Source organism: Egretta garzetta, unplaced genomic scaffold (genome assembly GCF_000687185.1).
Source record: "Egretta garzetta isolate BGI_Z169 unplaced genomic scaffold, ASM68718v1 scaffold68, whole genome shotgun sequence".
Taxonomy (NCBI): Eukaryota; Metazoa; Chordata; class Aves; order Pelecaniformes; family Ardeidae; genus Egretta; species Egretta garzetta.
The window spans coordinates 5,018,719-5,042,217 of NW_009260774.1; the positions used below are offsets into that span (position 1 = coordinate 5,018,719).

General features: G+C 38.0%; 1 protein-coding gene across 3 annotated transcripts in view; it reads right to left on the bottom strand.

Moving 5' to 3' along the window:
- The window catches only part of PPP1R12A (protein phosphatase 1 regulatory subunit 12A), a 74,727-nt gene that overhangs the window by 49,945 nt on the left and 1,283 nt on the right, over nt 1–23,499 (bottom strand). For all 3 annotated transcript variants that reach the window (XM_035901707.1, XM_009646286.2, XM_035901708.1), the window contains exon 2: nt 8,360–8,478. In XM_035901707.1, the coding sequence (XP_035757600.1) occupies nt 8,360–8,478 (119 nt within the window). The remainder of the gene's footprint in view (nt 1–8,359; nt 8,479–23,499) is intronic.

The following is a 23,499-nucleotide window of genomic DNA, read 5'->3' on the forward strand; positions in this document are numbered from 1 at the left end:
TTACAAGAAAGATAGAGCTATATTTTTTATACTTTTTAAAGAATGACTCATTAAAACTAATTTGTCTTCTGTCACTGTGAAATAGAAACCTTATATTCAAATAGCCAAGCCTTTGGAAATCTCCATTCATATCTCATGTAAAAAAAAAACCAAAATCAAAAACAGGGAAACCTTTTTTATAGTACGTCTCACAAAAAAATTATCATACACTGATGAAAAGGGAGAAACACAATATAACCTTTGGAAGTATACACTTCAAGGTTAAACAGACTGAAAAAAACCCCAGACCCTGAATGGGCAAAGCAAAGCATGTATTCGCAAGTATTTTTTGATTACTAACACATGAAGTGATCTAAAGAACACAGCAGGAAAGGGGTCTTGAAGAGAACTGCACATGAGCACTGCTCTATCTATGCTGACTGAACAGTGACAACTTTGTGAGGAAAAGGGACTTGGAAATTGTGGTCATCAAGAGCACAAATTGCATCTGGGTTGACCTCTAACAGAAAATCAGTGGGCCAAACTTCAGCAAAATTATTTTATGTGTGTGATTTGTCTAATCTTAGGCACTGTTATGCAGGGACTTGAGAAATATATACTGGTTTTCTGAATTTTTCATTTCTCATGGAGCAAAGCATTAACTCGGACATAATAAAAACAAGTAAAATCTAGAAAGAGGTACTGATTTACTAGATAAAACCACAAACTTCAACAGTAGTCCTTATAGCCTATAAAACAGAAGTGAAGATGATTTTTAAAACACTTAAGAGATAGATGCTCCTTGACTCAGATCTAATTCTACCTTCTTTCAGTGTTTCCCGCTGAAGCTTCATTTGTCCCCAAACCGTTCTTCTCCAGCAAACATGTTTCTATCGCATAACTCTCCTCACTGTCCAACTAATCAAAGAACGACAATATAAAGCAGACCACAAACAAGGGTATGCAAAGCTAGAACAGCTCTTTTCAAAACTACTCTACATAATGAATTAATTTTAATTAATTTTCAAAGTCTTTCTACTGAACAGCAATTTCAGGCTCTATTTTCTTCAAAGAAACTGTGAGCTATTAATCCTTTACAGGGTGAATGAATCCCCAGAGTATGGAAACCAAATGAAATCCAACTTGACTGTCGCCCATTTAGACATGCAGCAGAAACTGAGCTAAGGGATGAAGTGGCCTTCATTAAAAAAATTATGAATAACACAAAATGAAAAAGACATAGATAATATAGAGATGATTGTATGTAGTGCAATGCATCATTCTACTGTGTAAAACATGATAAACCAGATTATAATAAAACAGTTTCATCAAGCTCTTAACAACCCACTAGCAACTATAAAGCCAGAGCAACAAACTGGCAAACTGAAAGTAATTATATTGGCACTGTTGAAATACCTTAAGGCAGTGGATAGCAGACTGCTATATCTACTGCATTACATATGAAATAATATTTCATGGATGCTGCAATTCCCCAATTATACAGCAAGAAAACCCTTGAAAATGACATGCGCAAATCAAAATTTCCTGAAATGCAGAAAGAATGAATGTAATTATTACATGCTTTTGGAAACATAGCATGTTATTTGTTTGGTTTGCGGTAGCATGATGGTGCTACAACAGAGTTAATTTCTTTTTTATTATTCTTCCGTCTATTCACACCATAACAGATATTCCATGTCTAAAAATATTAAAAAAAATTAAATAATTTAATTAAAAATAAAACCCAAAGAAAGACCAGTTGGAGAAAAGATTCTGTTCACTAAGTAAATCTGGTAAAACATTATGTTAAGGACAGCTGAAAAGATAAAAGTTTACTAACTATCATAAAATAACTGAAGCAGGTTATACATTAAGTGTTTTAAGCAGCTGACTGAATTCCTAGACTCATCCACTGAATTGACTAAAACAATCATTTCAGTCTTGGCAATTTAATAAAAATTAATAAATTATGTTTTATTAGAAACCGATGAAATCTTATTCACCTGGAGGCTAAGTCTGAAAGATGCCGGAAGATACAAAAGACTGCTGAAGCACTAAGCAGAGGAAAAAGCTAAAATGTACTTGTTTGAAAGAAGCTGTGGTAAAAATTAAATACATGGAAGTTTCAAAACTCTCTCTCTCTCAAGACAACCCATGATTAAATACATCTGACCAGAGATTAAATTTTATGTGTCTGATAATCTTTATAACTCTTGACAGATATGCAGAATGAAAACCAGGAGCTCTGAATCAGTAACGTATTGATAATCACGTATTCTCATTCCTCCAGAAGGCTCCTACATATTGATGTACAAATAACTGCAAATTGTAATTTCCTTGGGCCTTCACATCTGTTTGCCTTTCAGAATGACACAGCACTGCAGTTCAGCAGATCCTGGGAAAATAATTCCCCAGAGTATGGTCATTTACATGTCACTCTTGCCCGCAAAATGCTACTATGCAAATAAATAGTTTATGTATCATCTGCTATGTCACATTTATGTTCAACCCCTTTCTGCATGCCCGAAGTCTAACTGTGAATCCTTATCACCATGAGTAACCTTCACCAGCTGATGAGAATTCCTATCAGTGTGAAACTGTTCTGCGTGTGGCTGGCTGTTTTGAGGCGCTTTTGTATAAAGGAAGAACAGAGAAAAAGTTCTTCCCAAACCCTGATCTTGAACTTCTAACAGTTAATGTCTAAGCATACTTTCCAAGTGTGCCTAAAGACCCAAAGAATTACGTCAAAGTAGCAATGCTTGTGCAGAAAAAGTACCTAATACTGAATAGAGACTTCTACCAACATCACGAACGACTGCATTTCTGAAGCCCAAACAAGATACAATGGCTGCAGAGGACTAATGGCTGCGTCACTACGTGCTTTTACAAGACAGTAATTTTCTCATCATATTTCAACAGAAGAAAGCAGGAGAATTTGCCAATCTAAATAAAACATCCCACGTTAATAACTGGCACGAAAACGGGAATTGAACTTTGTGTCGTAGAAAAAAAGCCGCTCTCTGAGATAAGCTAAATACAATTCCCATTATTAACTACAGAAAACAGAATGTAAACAGCCTTTATTATACCTTGTACGGACCTTTCTCCTTGCTTTTGTTTTCCAGGCTCTACTAAGATATCAGGGAAAAAGAAAATGCTCGTCATACGTTTCAAACACTTTCTTCATACGGCCCATAGATGGCAATGCGCTGCCTCCCAGCTCAGTTTCAGCTGGAGGATTCACTCACACCACCCGTACACTTAACTTCTGGCAGTCGAACAATTCTTAAATCATTAATAATTTATGGGTAAATGCTTTCATTTTTTCTGATCAACAAGTGTTATTCAACAGTTCCAAACAGGTTTGAGAACAGTGTGCCGTTCAGTGAGCATTTAATGAAATTCAGCATCAATATAAATGCTGAATCATTGTTTCAGGACTCCTCAGCCATATAAAGGCATGTTTCATAGATACTGCATGGAAGAGCAACCCACTTTTTACTTCATGTAGTGAATGTTTATATACAAATGTAATAGCTCACATTTTATCCACATAAACAAAGCTGAGTTAAGCAGTACATCCGAGAGAGTCTCGTTACATTTACCTATAATTAAGAATGAGGAACATTTGCTTCTCCTTGGAAAAGAAGTGATCCCTCTAGTATTTACCGAATAGCTACCATGCTGTACCATGAACTCCTGATTCACCTCACGTCACCTCTCCCCACCAACTCACCTCCTGAGAATGTTTCCTAAAATTCAAAATAACTGCTTGAGCAGTTAAAAATAAGTTTAAGAGGACATCTGATGATAAACAGCTAAAAAAATCGCTTCAAGCCATAACACTTAACCCCACTCGAGACCTGAGGAGAGGCAACATTTAACACTGGCCAGGCTTAGCCAGGACTAAAGCGACAGCCAAGCAACATCTCTCTCAACCCTGCTAGCTTTCACCAGTGCAGACGAAAACTGTATGCTACTGGCAAAAGACAACTTCCACAACTACAAAAAGTTGAAACATCACAGACTAGAAACATAGGGACCATATCAAGAAGCTGGGAATAATAATATTTTAAATGAAGATACAGAATTCTGTGGATTGCAGTGGTATCTATATACATGGGGTTGGCCCATGATAAAGACACCAGCCATATGGAAAAACAACAAAAAAGGTCCTGTGAGAAGTTTTTTTTGTAATATGCAGAATAGTTAGAACACGTGGCACGTGAACAGAATAGTTGTTCAGCACTACTATGGAATAATTTCCATAAAACACCTCGTTTTGCTATTTGTGAAGTGTTCGCAACTCAGTCAGAAAATCTTTATACCTTACCAGAGCGTGTGTGTAACTTACCTTCTCACAAAGTATAAAACTCAACTACGTTTTAAGCTTAAAAAATAAATAAGCCAATAATTTCCCTTTGAAGAAAAATGAAAAAAGAAATTCCCTGTTGTAGAAAAATGCATTCCTTACTGTCAGAGTGCATCGCATCACCAGGTCCCGCTACACATGCAGCGGAACACAAAGTGGCCCCGCCTGGGGATCTGTGGCCCACAGCCTGAACCACGGGTCACAGTTTAGACATGTCACATGTGGAGATCAGAATAACTGAGGAAAGAAAGATACTGGGTAATAATAATACAAAAGCTCTCTTCTTTCACGTCCAACACGCCTTACAACAGAACTTGTAAACCAAGAAGATTAACTTGGTTATTTCCTCTAGAAATAACTATTTTCTCTCTAGACAGGGCAGCTTTTGGAGTCTGAATGCTAAAACAGGACGGAGCAAACCCTGCAGATCCTTCCTTGTATTAAGCCTGTAACGTCACATAGAACCGAACTGTGTTCTATTCTATAATTTATTTCTGTGAATTTAGTGTCCTCAGAGGCTCCTATTTTTTGTCCTGTAGTTAGACAAGTCCTTAAAATATAATTCGATACCTGTGAAAATTGGGCATAAATACAAATTGATAGTCTGCAGAAGGGTGAACAGTTGCACAACTGGAAGGCTCTGTTTGAACTTCTCCTGTAAAGACTAAAGGCCTGCAGAAGCAGTAAAAAGGGGGAGCTAACATGGTGATTAGCCTCAGATTTCTACCAGAAACAAATATCAAATGTCATCACTTACACATATTTGAAATCATAATGAACCTGACTGACCTTTCCAGGCAATCTTTTGCCAACAAACGACTCTGCTGATGCCAATATGTAGGAAGCCATACTCACAGCATTAACTAAGCAACACAAAAATGAAACTAGAATGAATGTTGGAATAAATACACATGAAAAGGTGGCAAGGCAAGAATGTTACAGAAAATGTCTACTTAATTTTCACACTGCATGTTTTAACTACACAGAGGTAAGATTTTTTTGGCAGCCAGGATCTTTCCACAGACCCTTCAGTTAATTTGCATTATCAAAACTGCAGCACTGCTTTATTTTATATGAGGAGCAATGCTAAAGCTGGAGGGATAATTGCATCCATCCACATGTATAGTCAAAGATGAAACTGTTACAATGCATCAGTGTTAATTCTACATTAACATAAACAATTAAGTTCCTATTTTAGAGCTATTAACGTCTCTAGCCACAACATACACGCAATTAGGCACTTTTCAAGTGGTCATGATAATGGCTAAATAATCATTCTGCATATAATATTAACTTTATATGCAAGTTAAGGATGCCATCAAAAGCACATGATTAAAACACTATTGCTGAGACAACTGTCTCATGATTTAGTAAGATACACACTACAAGTTCATATGCAGATTCATACCCTTTCTATTTCATTCTCATCCACAATCATTAAATGTTTCTTATGATTTCATCCCTGCAGGTAAAACCCCTTAGTTCTTACACCTTCATACACAAATTTGGAAGAAGGGATGCTGCATGCCTTCTTCCCTGCTTCTGTGAAACTGAAACTCCTAAATGATCTAACAGCAAAACAAGCTAGGTAGAATACATATATATAAATGCATTCATATATATGTGTCTGCAAATATATATATATATATATTTATACGTATATATATGTAGGCTACATATATAACCATAGACTTTAGTGCCCTGTTAAGACCAGGAAGGCAGAAATGCTGTCAGGGACGTTCACTGTGTGGCCACTCTTCAGGACAGCATCCAGGTCCCATTCTCCACAGAGGGAGGTCAAACCACGCTGAAGCACAGCCCTAGCCAGTTTTTTCTCACCTGACATGGTGCCTCATTCAACCAATGTATTTTTCAAATGATCTTAGCAAGACCAGTCTTCTGAAAATCCTTTAGCTAGTCAGCAAACCAATTGACATAAAATGTACAAGGAACGCTTGGAAAATAGTTTTTCCACAGTCACTGAAATTTAGTATTTTAAAACAACCTGAATTATTCCTTTAGAAGCTAACAGCTATAGCGTGGGAACATCTATGTTCTTTGCAGACTTGTAAAGAGAGTATCATAGATAGTTTATTGGGAGCTTTAAATATGAAATATGTAAACCACACTGAAACTTTCAGTGAATTGTGGCATTTAGTTTAGGTTGCCAATGCTGATTTTACAACTGGGCTGTTCAAAATAATTAAACTTGCAAAAGAATAAAAATTAGTGTGTGACGTTGAATCTGCATGGTAAAAATGTACATAAAAGAAAAGCAGTAACATATAAATAAGAGATTTTGGATAATAGTTTGTTTCACAAATAATGTGAATTTTACAAAGAACTACTACAGTCAATTAGTATAGCATATCAGTAAAGTCAAATGTTTCAAAAACAACCTTAAAGAATTTAGGCTGAGGCACATTCCAGAAACAACTCTCCAGCAGACTGACAGTACTGTTAGAAAAGAGAACAACTACTGTATTTTTTCCAAACTGATTAAAATAGACAAAGGGTAGTACAGACAAAAAAAAAATATTTGCAACTATCTAATCTCATGTTCTTTGTGTGTTAACTATAAGAACTGTTCATCAAAATTCAGTTAGCACTACCAAATAATTGAATCAAAGTCTTTGTCAAATCTACAGTCTACTTCTATACATCAGTAGGTATCTCTTATTTCCCTGCATATCATGTTATCCACTTTCTTTTTACCATTTGCTTTGGGATTTAGACAGGTTTAACCATACAAATTACATCAGGGCAAAGCCTGAAGCAATTAATAGTTTACTGTTAAATTATGTAAATCTGTTGTAGAGATAGAAATTATAAAGTCAATGCTCCAGAAAAATCAACATTTTCAAGGAGAGAGAAGCCTTTTAAAAGGTAGGCAGGGTCTAGAAGTAATGTAGATGCAGTCCCCTTGCACACCACCCACAAAGGCTCCATCTTCACTCTGAATGTCATCTTCCTTCAATATGTAATATGACTTGGACCACACCACCCCAGTTCTTGTACTGGGAGTTCTGGGATAGCAGTGCATTTCTATTGTACTCAGGATGGTCAGTCAACAACAACCAAATATTCTTTCCTCTGTGGAACAGAAAAACCAGAAACTTTCAAAGACCTTTCACTGGAAAACCCACCTGAGGATTGGAACATGGAAAACAGCAGTGTAAGGAGGGGAAAAAAAGCAGGGGAAAATGAATCAATATGCTTTTTCAAAGGCAAATTTCTCTTGTAAAGACACCGCTGCCAGTACTGCCCTAGTAATTTTCTAGGAGCAAGGTGCATATATTTAGGGTATACATTTCTAAACAATACTGTCAAAACTTGATACCTACCCATTAACTGTTACACGAATGCTCACCTGTACAGTGCTTTCAGTAGAGTGAACAAAAGCAGGAGGAACTTAAAGCTTCATAATAGGTTCTCAGACCTAAACCAAGTGCAATCTAAGGCTCCTTATCCCAAGAAGTAGTTTCAGACATTTGGCATTGTAGAAGGGCATTCAAAAGGTCAAAACTAGACGCAAGGGGTGATTTATGGAATACACTATAGTTTTTTACTCATTTTAGTTATTCCAGGCTTTCTTGTAGTCAACGGAAAGAAAACAGTTACCTTAGGGCTGGATTCATCTTATCCTAAAACTGACATCTGAGCCACCCGAAAAGTGCCTTTTTTTCTCCTGTCTAAGGCAAGAATCTCTTTAGACATAGTCTAAAGCTGGGATACCACCCCATAGTATCTCACGACCACCTAAATTCTATTGTCTTAAGTGAATGCAGGAATCCAGTCAACACCTGGGTTCAATACTTCTGACCTCTTTCTTCACAAGAGGCTGGGCTGAGTAAAAAGTCCTAGAAGACAGCTTGAGCACTGTACATTGTACTGACAATTCTTTAGAAAATAAATTGAGTGACTTTAAAATTCCTAATTTAGTGTAAGTTTTCAAAAATATATTTAGTGTTCAATAAACAAAAATCACCCCTCCATATTTGAAATTACCTTGTCTATTTACTTCATTCTGAAGCAGCTCTTCCATTGCCTCTTCTTCAGCAATATCTAATGGAGTGTCTCCTTCACTATTTACAGCTCCTACATGTGCTCCTTGACTAATTAAATACCTGCCAATTGAAAAAGAAAAACAACCTGTAAGCAACATAGTAAAACTGATAAAAAAAATAGCAGCCACTAGGATATCATATGCAATGGGTATATACATGCATGCATACAATTCATAGAAAAAGCTGTATTAGGTAGAAAATTTTCATAACTGTCTGCAATCCCTGAATACCTGTATGTCTTTTCACCATAATAACCATTAATACAAATAGCACTCTGCTCTTCACTTTGCCACACAGACTCCCAACATGTTTAAATACATAGTTGCAAGATCTTAAGAAGAAAATGTTTAGATGATGAACAAAAGTGAACACCAGGCTAATGGGGGTCGAACCACTGATTCCCATGAGCTCCTCATATTAAGCCACCCTTCCTAGAACTTCCAAATTCAGTGGCACGTTATGTTCCTATACTTTGCCAGAATGATGACTCCTGCTCTCTGAAGCAGCTTCGTGAAGGTAGTAAAACCAGAATCACCTCTGCTCCTATGTATTCATAAGGTCAGCTTTTCGGGGGCAAAGAGGCCAGGGGAGAATGGAAGCGGTACTTTACACTCTATTCCAACCCCACTGTTTTCTTAAAGTACTACTGTCTCAGGAGTCAACAATCCAGACTCACTGGAATTTACTTCTGAATATCAAATTAAGTCAAATGGATCAATTCCAACAATAAGGCACAAAAGGATTAAGTTATTGCATTGTATTAAACCATAAGGCTATAAAGTTATTGAGAACCTACACTTGTATAGTCTGTTTCTAAACAAGCATAGACTATAGACTGAACAATAATTAAAACATCAATACAGGTCAATCTTACACCTTCTGACCACAACATTTCCACTTCTCTAACCAATTCAACAGTTTAAGCCATGATAGGACTAAACACAAGCAAAAAATTGCAAGCATTTCTCCTTCCTTGCAGAGCTTAATTTACATTTTCCATGTATTTGAGGGGAAAAAAATAATCAGGAAATACTCAGACCTGAAGAACTAGCTAGCTGTTTGGTAACAGGTGTATGAAATCACAAGTGCTTTCTTAACATCACTATTGCAGAATGCCAAACGATGCAGGAGCCAGTCACAAAATTAATCCAACACTAATACAAACGCTTTGAAGTATTTCTGTTTAACTCCTGCCAATTAACAACAGCAAGATTCCAGATCTAGGATCATATTTTCCTTATCTTTATTCAATAACTCAGCATCAAGTACTCTCATACATTCCTATTTTTTATTGATTTAAATAGCACGCGTTATTAAACCTCTGTGATTACGTCAAGAAGAGCTAAGAACTGACAGATCACGAAATGGAAATGAATTCCCAGAAGTGTAACCATATCTCCTGGGATATGCATCATCAGTTGCCACTACTAACTTTGATGCTGGTATGCAGTGCTGGTTTTATTCTGTTCCTCTTAGAAGAGTGCCGCTGCGACTCTTATCTCTCTCCAGTTTCAACATTTAACTTCTGAAGAAATGGAAAATTAACACAAAGCAACAACATTTCTCAACAATACCAGCTGTACTGTTTTAACAGTGACAGCTTTGCAGGATGCAGGTCAGGTAATTGCTGGGCAGGGTATCTGCTAAACAGGCAAAAACAGCAGCGGGGAAACTAACTTTCTCACAAAGTTGAAACATTGACTCAAAACCAAAGTGAACCACTGACAAAAATGTCTTTATAAAAAATTCCCAAGTCAACATTCATGTTCTTTCAACTTGTTTTTTTCTAATACAGACATGAAAAAAAGTGATGTTTAAAAAACCAGATTTTTACCTATTTCCACACAGTATCTATAGGGAAAAATTATGCTACTTCTGTAAGGAAAATACGTGAAGTGTTTGTATTTGGTCAGCCAGGCCAGTAACTTACAGGCATGATGAAAGGAGCAATGCACAAGACAGTGTAGGCAATGAACAAAAGGCTACAGTAGCATTTCAGAAAGTTATTATTTAGACATATGAACAACTTCATCATCAAATGATCCCTTAAAGTAGACTCCAAAAATGAAGCTGCTTACCAACTAAAATCAGATCAGCAGAGCTAGGGGGATTAGTGGGGCTGAAGAAGTAGTTATCTGAGTTCCCCTTTGCATGTGATTACAAGGCTTTGGTTTTCCCTGGGTCAGCGAAGGAAGGATGGGTGAACCTGCCCCAAGTCCGCAGGATTTAAAGGGATGGGAGAAACGGAAGAATCAGGAGAAAGCTGAGAGGCAGCACGCTCCGCGCCAGGGAAGTGAGAAGGGTCCTTTCCCCACCTTCCTTCAGCCACTCCAACAAGGCCTCTTCTCTGCTACCCCACCAAAAAATTAATTAATAGGTGATCCCCTCAAATAGATTAATAGTGAAGGAGCAATACTCAGTCTAAACCAAATTATTCAAATTCCAACTATTTTAAAGACACCTTTTAAGCCTGGTAATGAAATCCATGTTTGTTCTGTTTTCTGCATCATTCAGTACCAAGTGACCCTGTCCTGAAAAAGTTTATGCGTTTGTTTATCTTCATTTACAGTAAAAATAGTTTCAGCAAAGCAATGACAGGGTTCAGACAGTGCATGAAGTCACCCTGGTGCCTACAGGACCATAGCTTTAATTAGGAAAACCAGTGCTACCCAGGGAAAGGAGAGCAGGAGAGCAGTCGTTTCAGACATGTAGGTAGCTCGACTCTGCATCGCATACAGAAAGGAAACAGATGTGGTAAATGAGACCAAAAGAACGATGCTCTGAGTTTGTAAGGCATAGCTGATCAGAAGCCAGAACCAGAATAATCCTAAAAATCAGAAGGTTTTGTTGTTTGTTTGTTTGTGTTTTTCTAATTACTTTCCAAACAAATTGTACTTCGACCTAAATGTTAATTAAAACTTACAGTATGATTTCAAATATGGGCATATGTGATATTTCACTTATTCTGGTGCCATATACTAAAATCTTCACATGCAACAGCATATTGGCCAAACAAATTGTACTTCGACCTAAATGTTAATTAAAACTTACAGTATGATTTCAAATATGGGCATATGTGATATTTCACTTATTCTGGTGCCATATACTAAAATCTTCACATGCAACAAGCATATTGTTGTGTGCTGGTATGTATGCATATTAAAAAAAGTCATCCATGTTTAAAAAACCCTGCAAATAATTGCTTGTGTTTTATCTTTATTAAGTAGATGCTACCTTCGTCTTGAAATTTCATCTTTCTAAAGCAAGTATACGTAATTTACATTTCCTCAGCTGCTATTTAACTGATACAGTTACACACTTACAAAAAGAAATCGGAGCTGTGTAATAAAAAGTCCAGAACTATGCCCTTTGACAGCATGCCCAGAAAAAGCTTTTTGCAAACTTGGATGCAGTGGAAAAGTAAAAACATACTGGACTCCCACCGTCACCTACTTACAAAACCTTTCGGTATAGCACTTGAATTTCTGTCTTTTGTAATTCATTTGTTGCAAAGTGGCCATGTTCAACAGACAGCCACAGAAGAATAATTCAGAAAATCTTATAATTTATACAACATTCTGGTAGGTAGCCATTCAAAATGTACATAAATCAGAAGGAAACAGTAGCTTGATCCATACCAAGCTTATTTTTGGAGCTAAAGCTTTCAAGCGTTGATATTGAAACTAAAGGTACCTCATTTAGATACTCTCCTGGTCTAAGGACAGAGAATAGCAAGTCTCCCAGGACTACTAGGAAAGACAAGAGCAGGAAAATAAAATAAAATCATTCTTGATCCTTTTGCCCTGATGTTTCCATGACAAGCATTACGCAGACTGGGTAAGACTGGACGAACAAGTTTGCTTTGTTTTATGAAAGCAAAAATACTTCTATTTGAAATTTGTCTCTTAGGAATCACTGCCGTATATTCCTCAATAGCAATTATAGACTGAAATTAACAATCTTGAAAAAACCATGAAACATTTATTTTCTATAATTATTATGAAACCCAGACTCCCATCATTTTATGAAAAATACAGTTCAATACCTTTCATAAAAGGTTGGAATCTCAGTATCTCTGAGACAATAAATAACAACCCTCCGAGATTACTGTACAAAAGCCGAGCAGTCCACACCAAAACCAAGCTCAGGAACTGGAAGTCAAAAGTTTTACCTAGCCACTTGGCCTACACTCTGATTTATAAACCAGCCAAACAAAAAACCCCTTACAGCTGACTTGTGCATGTAAGTCTATTAACAAAATACATATAGAGACACAAAGTAAACAGAGAGGAAGACACCTCTCTCTGAAGACAGTTATAGCCAAACCTGAGTCTTATTTGTGATTTAGGAAGGATTTACTTAAGAATCTGGAAGACACTTTACTAAAGTTTGTTAGCTGCAGACAAGAAGATATGCTGCAGATACCAGTTCAGTATTATTTATCTCAGCAACAGAATAAGGGGCCTATGTTTACATTCAAACCTTGCCCCAGTTCACAATATCTGGAAACAAGTTTGCGATGTCATTAGGGATATAATTACCTTTAAATACTCGCTGAACCTGAAGGTCACCAGAATGGTGGCAAGCAGAAGGCAGGGCAGAGTCGTGGCCGCTGAACTGATTCAGTTCATTAAAAATTGCTTACTGAGCTCACTGGAGACTCACCAGTGAAAACAAGAGGTCCCCTCAGACTAGTCAGAAGACTGGATGGCAGTCTCTAACTCCTAAACTGTGAGGAGGGGGACCTCCTAAAAAAACCTCTTGCTGAACAGAGGTTCAACGTGTTGTATGTACATTTAAAATAAACGTGTTCAGTGTGGCCTTCCAGGGAAACATGGCTTAATTGCTAGCAGGGGCACAAACCAACAGCACAACCGGTCTCCCAACAGCTTTTAACTAATTAGCAATTTCAGCTAAACCCAGCTGTTTGGTTTTTTTAAATCCATAGATACTGAAGTTTAAATTAATTCCATGACTGTCTTAACTAAATGATAACAGGAGCCAAAGACAGAAAAAGTGTCACTGTGTTCATGCAGCTGCGTAAGCTGTCATTTGAAGACACAATGAATGAAAAAATTTCGTTTGGGTCTGGTTTTGTTTAGGTTTGGTTTTGGGGTTTTTTTTAAATTTTCAGCAAATAATACTTAGAGGCAAGTCAAGGAAATCTATACCTACCTGCACATACAACATACCAAGAGATAAAAACACAGCTTCTATGTGATTCTTGAATTTTTAAGGTGCGCTTCTCAAAATAACATATTAAAGAAAGGCCTAGCCTTTGGTTTTTTTTAAATCTTAAATAATACAAATTTGAAGCATTAGAATAACAGTGTGCTAAATTCTATTCTGGTACATAGTACATATATGTTCTGTGTCAGTGGGCAAGTTTCAAGGAAAATGTACAGTCAGTTGAATACAAGCGAACAGCCAGTTCCCAGCTGCCCCTGAAATAACCTCTCGTGCACACTCACACCATCACGCTCACTTTTAAATACATTATTCAAAACCCACATAAATCTAACGATAAAAAGTGACAATTTCACTGTTTTAGGAATATATATGGTAACCCTCATAAGTGTTTGGTGGAGAGCGTTAAAACGCGTGCAACGCGGGGCAGGTGGCCAGCGGGTCTGGCAAGGCGTGGAGGAGCCCTGCTTGCCCAGGCAGGCGGCAGCCCGCACAGCACCCCGCTCCACACGGGGGATCTCCTCGCCCTCTTTAGCAACAACCTACAGCTCACTTCCATTGTCCCCCTTTCTCCACAGCTGAGATACTCCTGCAGTTGTCTTTTCTGCTGAATCTACGATTTACAGAAGAAAATGAAGGCTCCACATTCAATACTGGAACCAAAACTGTGCAATTTTAATGGGGCCAAGAATACTTTCTCCTGCATCATTTTAAGACCGGCATAGAAGAAATCAAATGACTTGAAAAACAATTAAGTCAAACTCATAGGGATGTCTTATTCATGCACTCTGCAAAATGCCATCCCACGCTGTCAGCCGCTGCTGTGCCTCAACCTTCTGCCTCTAAACATTTAGAATTTAATACAGACTGACATAAGAAGACAGGCTTCTGTGATGGCATTTAAATTAAAATCAAATCATGATAAAACTCAGGCACTTTTAAGGTTATGTTTCTTTGCAAATTCCAGAAGATTCTCACTCACATCTTTCTCTCTTGGGAAAAAAAAGCTGCAGCACTTTCTAAATAGGAATGCTCCCCCTATGAGCAGCATCGTCAGCCAGCAGCTACACAAAACACCAAGTTAAATAAGGCCAATTAGGATTGTTTGGCAAAACTAGATAATTATTTCTCCTGAAGTATGCAAGTGATGATTTTAAGACAGCAGATATCAACAAGACATCTGAGGTGAATTTATATTTCCTTTGGAGAACACAAGAGCTGAGAACTTCAGATAGCTAGAGTCACTTAAAAAAATGAATTAAAAAAAAAGTTGAGAAACAAATGGACAAATGATTTCAAGCAAATGGGAAGTGACATGACATTTCTTTTCAACTTTCACCAGCCTAATCCAGATTTCAGCATATATGTTTGCTGAAATTATGGTCCAGTTTGGAAAGACTTTTTATGTCCTTCAGTATGCAAAGAGCTCTTCCAGATCGCAGCAAATCCAGCTTCTGATTCTTCCTCGTGAAGCTGTTACAAAAGGCATCTTGGACAGACACACATCTTTGCTTCAAAACTGTCCAATACTCCCAAAGCTATTAAACTAGTATGCCACAGAGATGAGAAAAAAAAAATTCCCCCAATGCAAACAGCACTTTCTATCAATTCTAAATACTGCACCTATATGAAAAACACTTCTACGTTCATGAAGCCAACACTCCACAATGTACCAACACGTCACGGAGCTCTGCATATAGCTGGCTGTCCCTTAGCCTCCACCGCAGCTTGCACGCCCAAGGAAGCAAAGTAACTAAAATCAAATCTGTTTTCCTTCTTGGTATGATGGAACATAGAAGAAACAGCACAGATAACACTATCTGGTTAGTCTTAGTCCTCCCGTGTTCCAAGAAAGCTCTGAAAAAAGCCAGCAACAAGCTCTAGAAATATTTGTATGTGGGCAGCCACCTAAACATTCATGGTGCAAAGATGGAACAGGAAAAATTCCTACTTGCAGCACATGAAAAGCAACTAAGCCTTCAGACTTTACCATATCCATACAGAGGAAAGACATATGAGAGGTGGCAGGGCAACGTTGAGGTGAAAGTAAACAGTGACTGAGAAGAGGCAAGTAGGAAGCATGAAGAATGCTATATAGGGAAACATATGCTATAACCTATTTAACAAAAAAAAAAAAAAAAAAGAACTGGAGCCTGGTGATACCGGGATGAACACAGGGCAAAAACTTTGTCAGGAAAGAAAGAAATCAAGTGAAACAAAGAAGTATAAAGTGCATATGAAATGTTAATTTTGCTATGCACTTTGTGAACAAGTGTTTCTCTCCTTTACTTCGAAGTCTTTGAAAAATTAAGAAACATACTTTTTATGCTAGCTAGCAAACGTACACTGATTTTCAAGCGCAGGCATATGAAGTTTTATAGGAAATATTGTCAAAACTCACAAAATTTCCTAAACAAAACAAAGCTAAAAAAAATTTCAAGCCCCAAAGCATTAACCAAGTTTCAAGCTATCAGACCAACATATTTTGAAGTTCAATGTTCTCAAAAAGTATCAGAAATTTTGAAACATTATGAAGCCCGACAACAAAACCAAATGCTGTTTCTCAGCCAGATACCGGGTTTTTAATTTTTTTTCTCCATAAAGACTGTTTTTATCTAAACCTGATTATCCTTCTTGCACCCTAAAGTGCAAAAATTAAGGCTGAGTTTGAATAATATCCTGTTGCAGTTACAGAAGAGCACATACAGTACATACAGTAACTCCAGCTCATGATGCTCTCTGTGCTCAGGATGCTTTCCTATTGTAACAAGTCTCCAAGAATTTGTGGCGATTTATGGAAATGTCACCAAGTTGAATACTTGGGATTGAGTTGTAGTGGTTAAAAAGAAGAGGTAATAACAGCATGGAGGCAGAAACCACCAGCTCACCATCCCTCTGCCTCGTGCCAAGAGTAACATTGCTAGATTTGGCTGTAGTAGCACCACAAATTCCAATTTTTAACTGCTGCTTTCTATTTCAGTGGAAACAAACAACCCTATTTTCCACCAACAGCCACATGTTGGCATTTATATCAGAAAAATTTAAACCAAGATCAATTCTTTCACTGTGCTTAAACAGGTATTAGCATAGATATAATCACATCGCTGAACTTACCTTGTTTGTGATTATATTATGCAATAATATAGTGACCATCATCTCTCTATGAAGCAACACTGCTGTCACAGTGCAGGCTTTCAGCACCACCCAGTAGTACCGAACTCAGTCTGACCCCTCGTTAGGTACCAGCAATCTGCAACTCATAGCAGTTGTTTACCTGTGCAGTCCACTGAACTTCCTTGAAAATACATTTCTTCCAAAAGAAACTCTTACTCTTTACTCAAACTGGATAAGCAGAACCTCATCTGTAAACAGGAGGTTTCAAGTAATTCCTTGTTTATACTTCTTTCCTACCATACCTGCTGTTGATAAAAAAATTACATTTTTGTTTCTTAGTATCTGAATTGTATCCAAATAACTCACTTTCATCAATGCACAGGAGCCTTACGTCTCTATAGAGATACCACACTATATTTACACAGATTTCAGAAGAATTCAAGCAGCTTTTATCCTGCCTCAGTCAGGGATAAGACTAGAAAAATACACACAGATTAGGATCATTTGCACCAAAATGACGTAGTTTAGGATGTCCAACAAAAGACACAGCTGTAAGAAAGGATAAGTAGGCCCTAAGTTGCTTTAGTGTCATTAGAAAGTCCACTGTATGTGGCAGAATAGGGTCAAACTCATAATAGAGAAAAAGGCTCAAGTAAAAGCTGAAAGAAAATAAAAACTGAGATGCACATAACTGACAATCTACACCACACCCGTGTTTTCTCCTAAGAAAACAACACTCAATACCAACTTTACTGTGAAATATCTTGTTTTTATATCAGAAAACTGAATAAATACTATATTCAATATTTAACAGCACTAACAATTCCATAGATTCCACAGTCTAAGAAGAATCTATCACCACCTCACTCTAAACCAGCAACTAATTAGTTGATGAGGCCCTCACAAGTGACAGTACGCCATACTTACAAGCACTTGCTCAATTCAAAACCTGGTTGCTCATGTATCTAGAGCTGCTCTCCCATGTTCCAGTCATACCTAAAAAACAGGAGTCGATCGGTGGCAACGGGCAGTCACAAGCCATCATTCAGGGAGGACCTGATGTGTTATGTTTCTTGGGAGTCTACCCAAGCTCCAAGGCTTCCATATGTATCACTCTTCCATATGTCTTCTCTTCCACATACATCGCAAAATTCAGAATTCATAGGTAAGATATCTACTCTAAGTTGTTCTCAGGATACCAATAAAACCAATGCTCCATGATAAACAAGATCTTCCCTATGCACATCACTTCTCAAAGCAGGATGGTTTTTTTTAGATGAGCTGCACTTTCAAATTCTTTTTCAGCAAAAAATTAAGAGTGCTCTGAGCTTTACACAGAGCATTGGTCCCTTGACTTTTCATTAAATCCAATTAACTGCTAAAGCATACTAAAAGAAAAAAGATACTTTCCACTGAATCATACATCCCTGAAGAAGGTATCTCTGAACTTAAAGGTCTAGTAGATTTACCTTTAGAAGAACAGAAATGCAGTATGTTTACTGATGAATATTTAGGGTCACAAGTGGAGATGCACACAAGTAATCCAATCTGAAGGCAGCAGCTACAGAGCACACGCTGTCTTTGTGCAACCTAGAGTGACCAGCTCTCCTAGACTCCCTCAGCTGAACAAACAGGTATCAAATTAGTTTGGTCCTATAATTTCCCCTAACTGATCAACCATCTTACTGTGTATTTCTGCCAGCTGATTTTTATCCAAACATCAGATCACAGCTACACAGTAGAAAAGATTGAACTCTACCATGTAATGACATGATTTTAAAAATGGAATTTCACCATCAACCTAAACAACTTCATTAGTGTTTCAGTATTCTTAGGACATACATACATGCAGCAAAACCATGTTGAAAACAGTACACTGCCACAGCACATCTTCATAAAAGAAAATGCCAACTGACACTAGCTCACTGATCTTCTCCAAGTTTCTCCATTATTTTCTCTAATGGAATTTAGCATTATCCTTGCAGAGAACTAATACAAGTTTGGAGGAGGAGGAACTTTTATGTTGTTGATAAAAAATGAGCATCGCACTTTGATGGGGGGGACAGGACTACCATACTAGCATATTTTCTCTCCCATTTTTCCCAATCTGTTCTTCTAGAAAGAAACAAGGCAGCAAATAGAAATAAATTAACTGAAACAATCTTCCAAAGCCTGCCATGACCTTTTCACAGCTCTTAAAACAAACATTGCATCTTTACCAGTGTCAGCCTGTAAGAAGTCAGTCATTTTTCTAGAAGAGCTGTTCTTTGGCTGGGAATAAATCTTCTTTCCCTGCTTTTATTTTGTCACGTGGCTTGTTTCATAATATAACCTTCTGAAGTCCTCTTCCTATTTTCTGAGTGGGTTGTATCAAGTTTCATCTTTGGTCCTTTTTCCTTTTAATTGAACTTCTCCAGTTAACATTTCCTTGTGTCATTTAAAGTAACATCTTGAATCCCAACGAAAAAGTTCATTCACCTTGTAGCACCTCTATCAGACCAAACCCCGTATCAGTTTGCATAATCAGTTTGCATGCGGTTTACATCAGACCACCAACTTCACGTTGCCATTCACAAATGCAAACTTCTGATTATCCTCCAAAGATCCATTTCTGAATGTATCACTAATAACATCACTTCACACTCAGTTAGTTAAAACCGTAACTGGGAACAAAGCTAAAGGAGATGGGAGCCATCCCTGACATTTTTATCAGCCTGCTTTGCCTAAATAATGTCTTGCTCTTCTAGGATTATAATGGGTTATGGCAGAAGAGTTTAGATTAAAAACACTCTGGTAAGTAATAGCTCCAGATAATCAAGTTATTAAAACGTAGAGAGCAATGGATTAGAAACAACTGCTTTGAAATACATTTTGTGGCATCACCACCCTCAGGTATCGTGGAAGGATGTTCAACAGTATCAGCTGGTTCAGGCTCATGAGGTGGGAGATGAAGGAGAGGACTCCACCTCAGAACAGACAGCTCTCCACAGCCAGGCTTCTGATCAGAGGTACCAGCTATGTCTGAAAAGCAGCCCAGACTTTTTTTATACCCGCGTATCTATGCCAACTGCTGCTGGCAAGCCAGATCAAGCGCACTGATCCAAAAGAGAATAAACCCTCCAAACCCCCTGAAGGCCTGTCTTACTCGAACAGTTCCCACATTGCTGTGTGATCGTTAGATAATGCAAGAGAGGGAGTAAGAGCCTGTGGAGGAGGTAAAACCAAGGAGTGAAGAGAACGACTGCCTGTTTCTGCAGCAGTCTCAAGTTAGATGCCATTAAGCATATTGTGAAACTGCACTGAATTCCCTTTCCTAGCTGTTGCCAGGTGAGAGCTGGTCCCGTCCTTGTACCACGGGCAGGAATCACTACCACCCAGCACCCGTAGCTGTCCCTGCAAGGCAATTAGAGCTGTAAGTAAACCACCTATCGCTGAACATCTATGTATTCAAGTACAGGTTTGCAGGACTGTCTCTCCCTCCTCTGTACACCAGACAAGGATCGCTCCTTTAGTCTTAATGGACTGTTACTAAAACAGAGAGATCCTGGGACAATGGCTTGCTGAGGCTTCAGCAAACTAGTTTGGCTGGGTTCACTTTCAGGTGTCTGAAGTCTGGAAAAACAGATGGGCGTCAGCAGCCAGGCAGTGGTTACACACAAGCCTTTTAAAGTCTGCTTTAAATATTAAGGGAAGGAGGCAATACAACATAGGAAACTTTGGGCAGGAAGGAAAGCGGGTGAGCTGGGTTTTACAGCAGCAGAATTGGTCAAGCTGCTGTTCTCTTCCTAAATGAACTGAGTGAGGAAGCTCTGAACTTAAGAAGTTACTCTCTTTCTAACTGTTATCATACGCTTCAGCCCTTAAAACCTGTCAAATAAAGAAGCACAGTTTCAAAATACACCTAAGCCCTACGGCCTGTATGTGTAACTGCATGTATCAAACATACCTCCCAAATATAAAAGCACCCATACTGAGTTAGACCAAACATCCATTTTGACATCTAGCCTGTCTCCAAAAGTAAGCATACCTTCAAAGAGAACAAAAATGGGGAAATACATGCTACTTTTCCTGGAGTACCATCCCAGTCTCTGAGTACTTTCATGGATTTTCTGAACCAGATCCCATTTGTATATATGTATTCTGCACTTGTATTTTTTTATGTATCCACCCTCAGTGGATTTTTCATCCCTTGAACTCATGAGAAATTTTAGTAGCTACAGCAACATTTGGTGAACTGTTACTCAGATGTAGTACCCACTGCATGAAGGTATAAAAACCCTATTCTTCCCTCAGGAGACACCTCCCTCCCCCTCATTTTTTTTTTTTTTTGCACAAAGGCATAACTGTCACTGACTTCTAAGTTATTTTGGAAAAATGCTTTTCTTATACTTGCTGAAAGATGCACCTTCTTTCATTCTGGGGAAAATGAAAAAGAATTCATATTTAAGTAGTAAACCTGTATTGTAGCCTCTAAATATGTGCAAACAAGCTTAAAAATACATCAACTATGCACTCACAACTAAGCATGGTACAAAGCCCAGAAGAAAATACATTTCTTAAACTGGAAGATGCATTTTTTAGAGGAGATGGGAAGCATATTCAAGAGAAGGTGGCTGTTCCAAAAGAGCAGAAAACTGAAATGGGACAGGAGATACTGCTGAGAGAAGATGCCATAGGACTGGTGAACACAGTGGAAGATGACAGGAACAGGGAATACACCTGCAGTGAGAAGCCCATCGGTCAGACAGCACAGTTAGAGCAAAATAAAAACCCCAACGGGTGGGGGCCATGCCACAAATTCACTCAGCCCACTAGCAATTAGCATGGGCCCAGTGCCAAAACATGCCTGAAGAGGTGGCTCCCTGCAACACCCAAAGTTTTTTAGGAGAAGCTCCCTACCACCTACACATCCTGGACTTCTCCCAGATCTCCAGGGACACAGAAAGGAATGGATGAAACAGATAGAAAGAACAGCTGAACTGTGTAGTGTTACTGATTCAATTACAAAAGCAGTCTGAACAGAAACCTTTCTTACTCTATAAGAAAGTACATTAACCACCCCAAATATAATCCTACGGAAGTCAAATGAGCATCAGGAGATGAAAAATAATAATAAAGATTATACTATAAAGGTTTGTAATGACTAAACTTTTTTTCCATTTTGAAAGCAGAACCAAGGTTTCACATCCTATTGACAGATCTGCAAACTCCAACACAGCCTATCTCAGTTATATTTCATAGACTCTAACCTTAGTGATGAATCATGCAAGAGGTATCATGCAACATAAACAGAACTTCTGCTTTCTTCCCCCCTTTTCGAAGCCTAGAAAGTGATGTACACACACACATGAAGAATGTTAAGGTTGAAAGGTGAACACAGTCAACATACAGAGGACGTACTTAGTGCTAGAAAGTCCCTGAATTGCATTGTAAACATAGAAATGCATTTCAAAACAGAAAATATCTCCAACTCCTAGCTCTGTTGCTTTCTTAGACATAATTTTAGATTTTGAGATATGAAAACCTGAAATAATGAAAGCATGCTATCATGCCACATTTTTCTTATGAATTGTAAAAATACATATTGTAAACAAAATCAATATATTAACCAAATTTGCATATTTAGAGGATCGTACAGATTGTGCTATTTAAAGAGAAATAAATTCCAGCTATTTACGTCTGAAGGAAGCCCTAAGAAGACTTAAGATGGCAGCAGAGGAAGCAGAAATAGATTGCTGAGTCTCCAATTTGAGCAGCTCTACAAAGCTGTGCAACAGGCAGTTCCATGGGAGGAGCAGAAGGGCAAGCACAGGTCAGACTCTCCTCGGCTCTTCATTAACAAAGTTAGAAAACACCAGAACCCATCCCCTAATTCTCTTCTCTCTCGCACCTTGCAAGAAAACAGCAAATGAACAGAAGATATTCTGTACAAAAATGCTAGTCCATACCATATAGGACAGAAAAACCAACAAACTATTAGCTGTTATTGTTTCAGAACTATATATGTAAGCTACATAATTTATCCAACTTAAAAGCTCTCTTTCATGAACCAGAAAATTTAGTGAGAAAAATGAAACATAACCGATTCAGCCACAGACACACACAACACACGTTCTCATGCTTCTCAAGAAAGAAGCAGCCTCACTAAAGCAGATGCTGGACCCAGCATGTAACATGAGCCAAATAAAAACTAGATTTCTAACCTCTGGCAATTTATCGTTTCGTCTTACCCCAGTTTTGTCTCAGCTGCAAATTCTGCTGTCAGTTTTGTAAGTTATTTGAAGCTGAGCTCCTGGAGAAGCAGTTTGAAGAAAATCTAAACTCTGTGGGCCTCATCAGATATAAATATTGCTCCATTCAGGTCAGGTTACCCTTCTCAGCTGTATGTGGAAATTTGTTGCAACAGCTTATCTTCAAAACTCCTTGCACCTTAAAAACACTGTTCTTCCAACATCTTAGATGTCCCACACCCCACAGGATTAAACTCCAATTACCTCATTTCTTTAAAGGATATCTATAGAAAATATGCAGACAGGTCCTGTCCCAGTCTGAGAGAATAAAAAACCAGATTACAGTCTTCAGCAATATTACAGATTTCAGATACTGAAGTCAACAGTGAAAAACTGTCTTGTGGACAAGGGACATTGCCCTTTCTTCCCTGAACATCTGCCTACATTAGGCTGCAATGCCAAACCAAGAACATTTATTCAACTTTTTCCTACTGTGGAAAAAAGGCCGGTGTTTTACCTCCACTACACTGAAGACAGGCTTATATTGTCT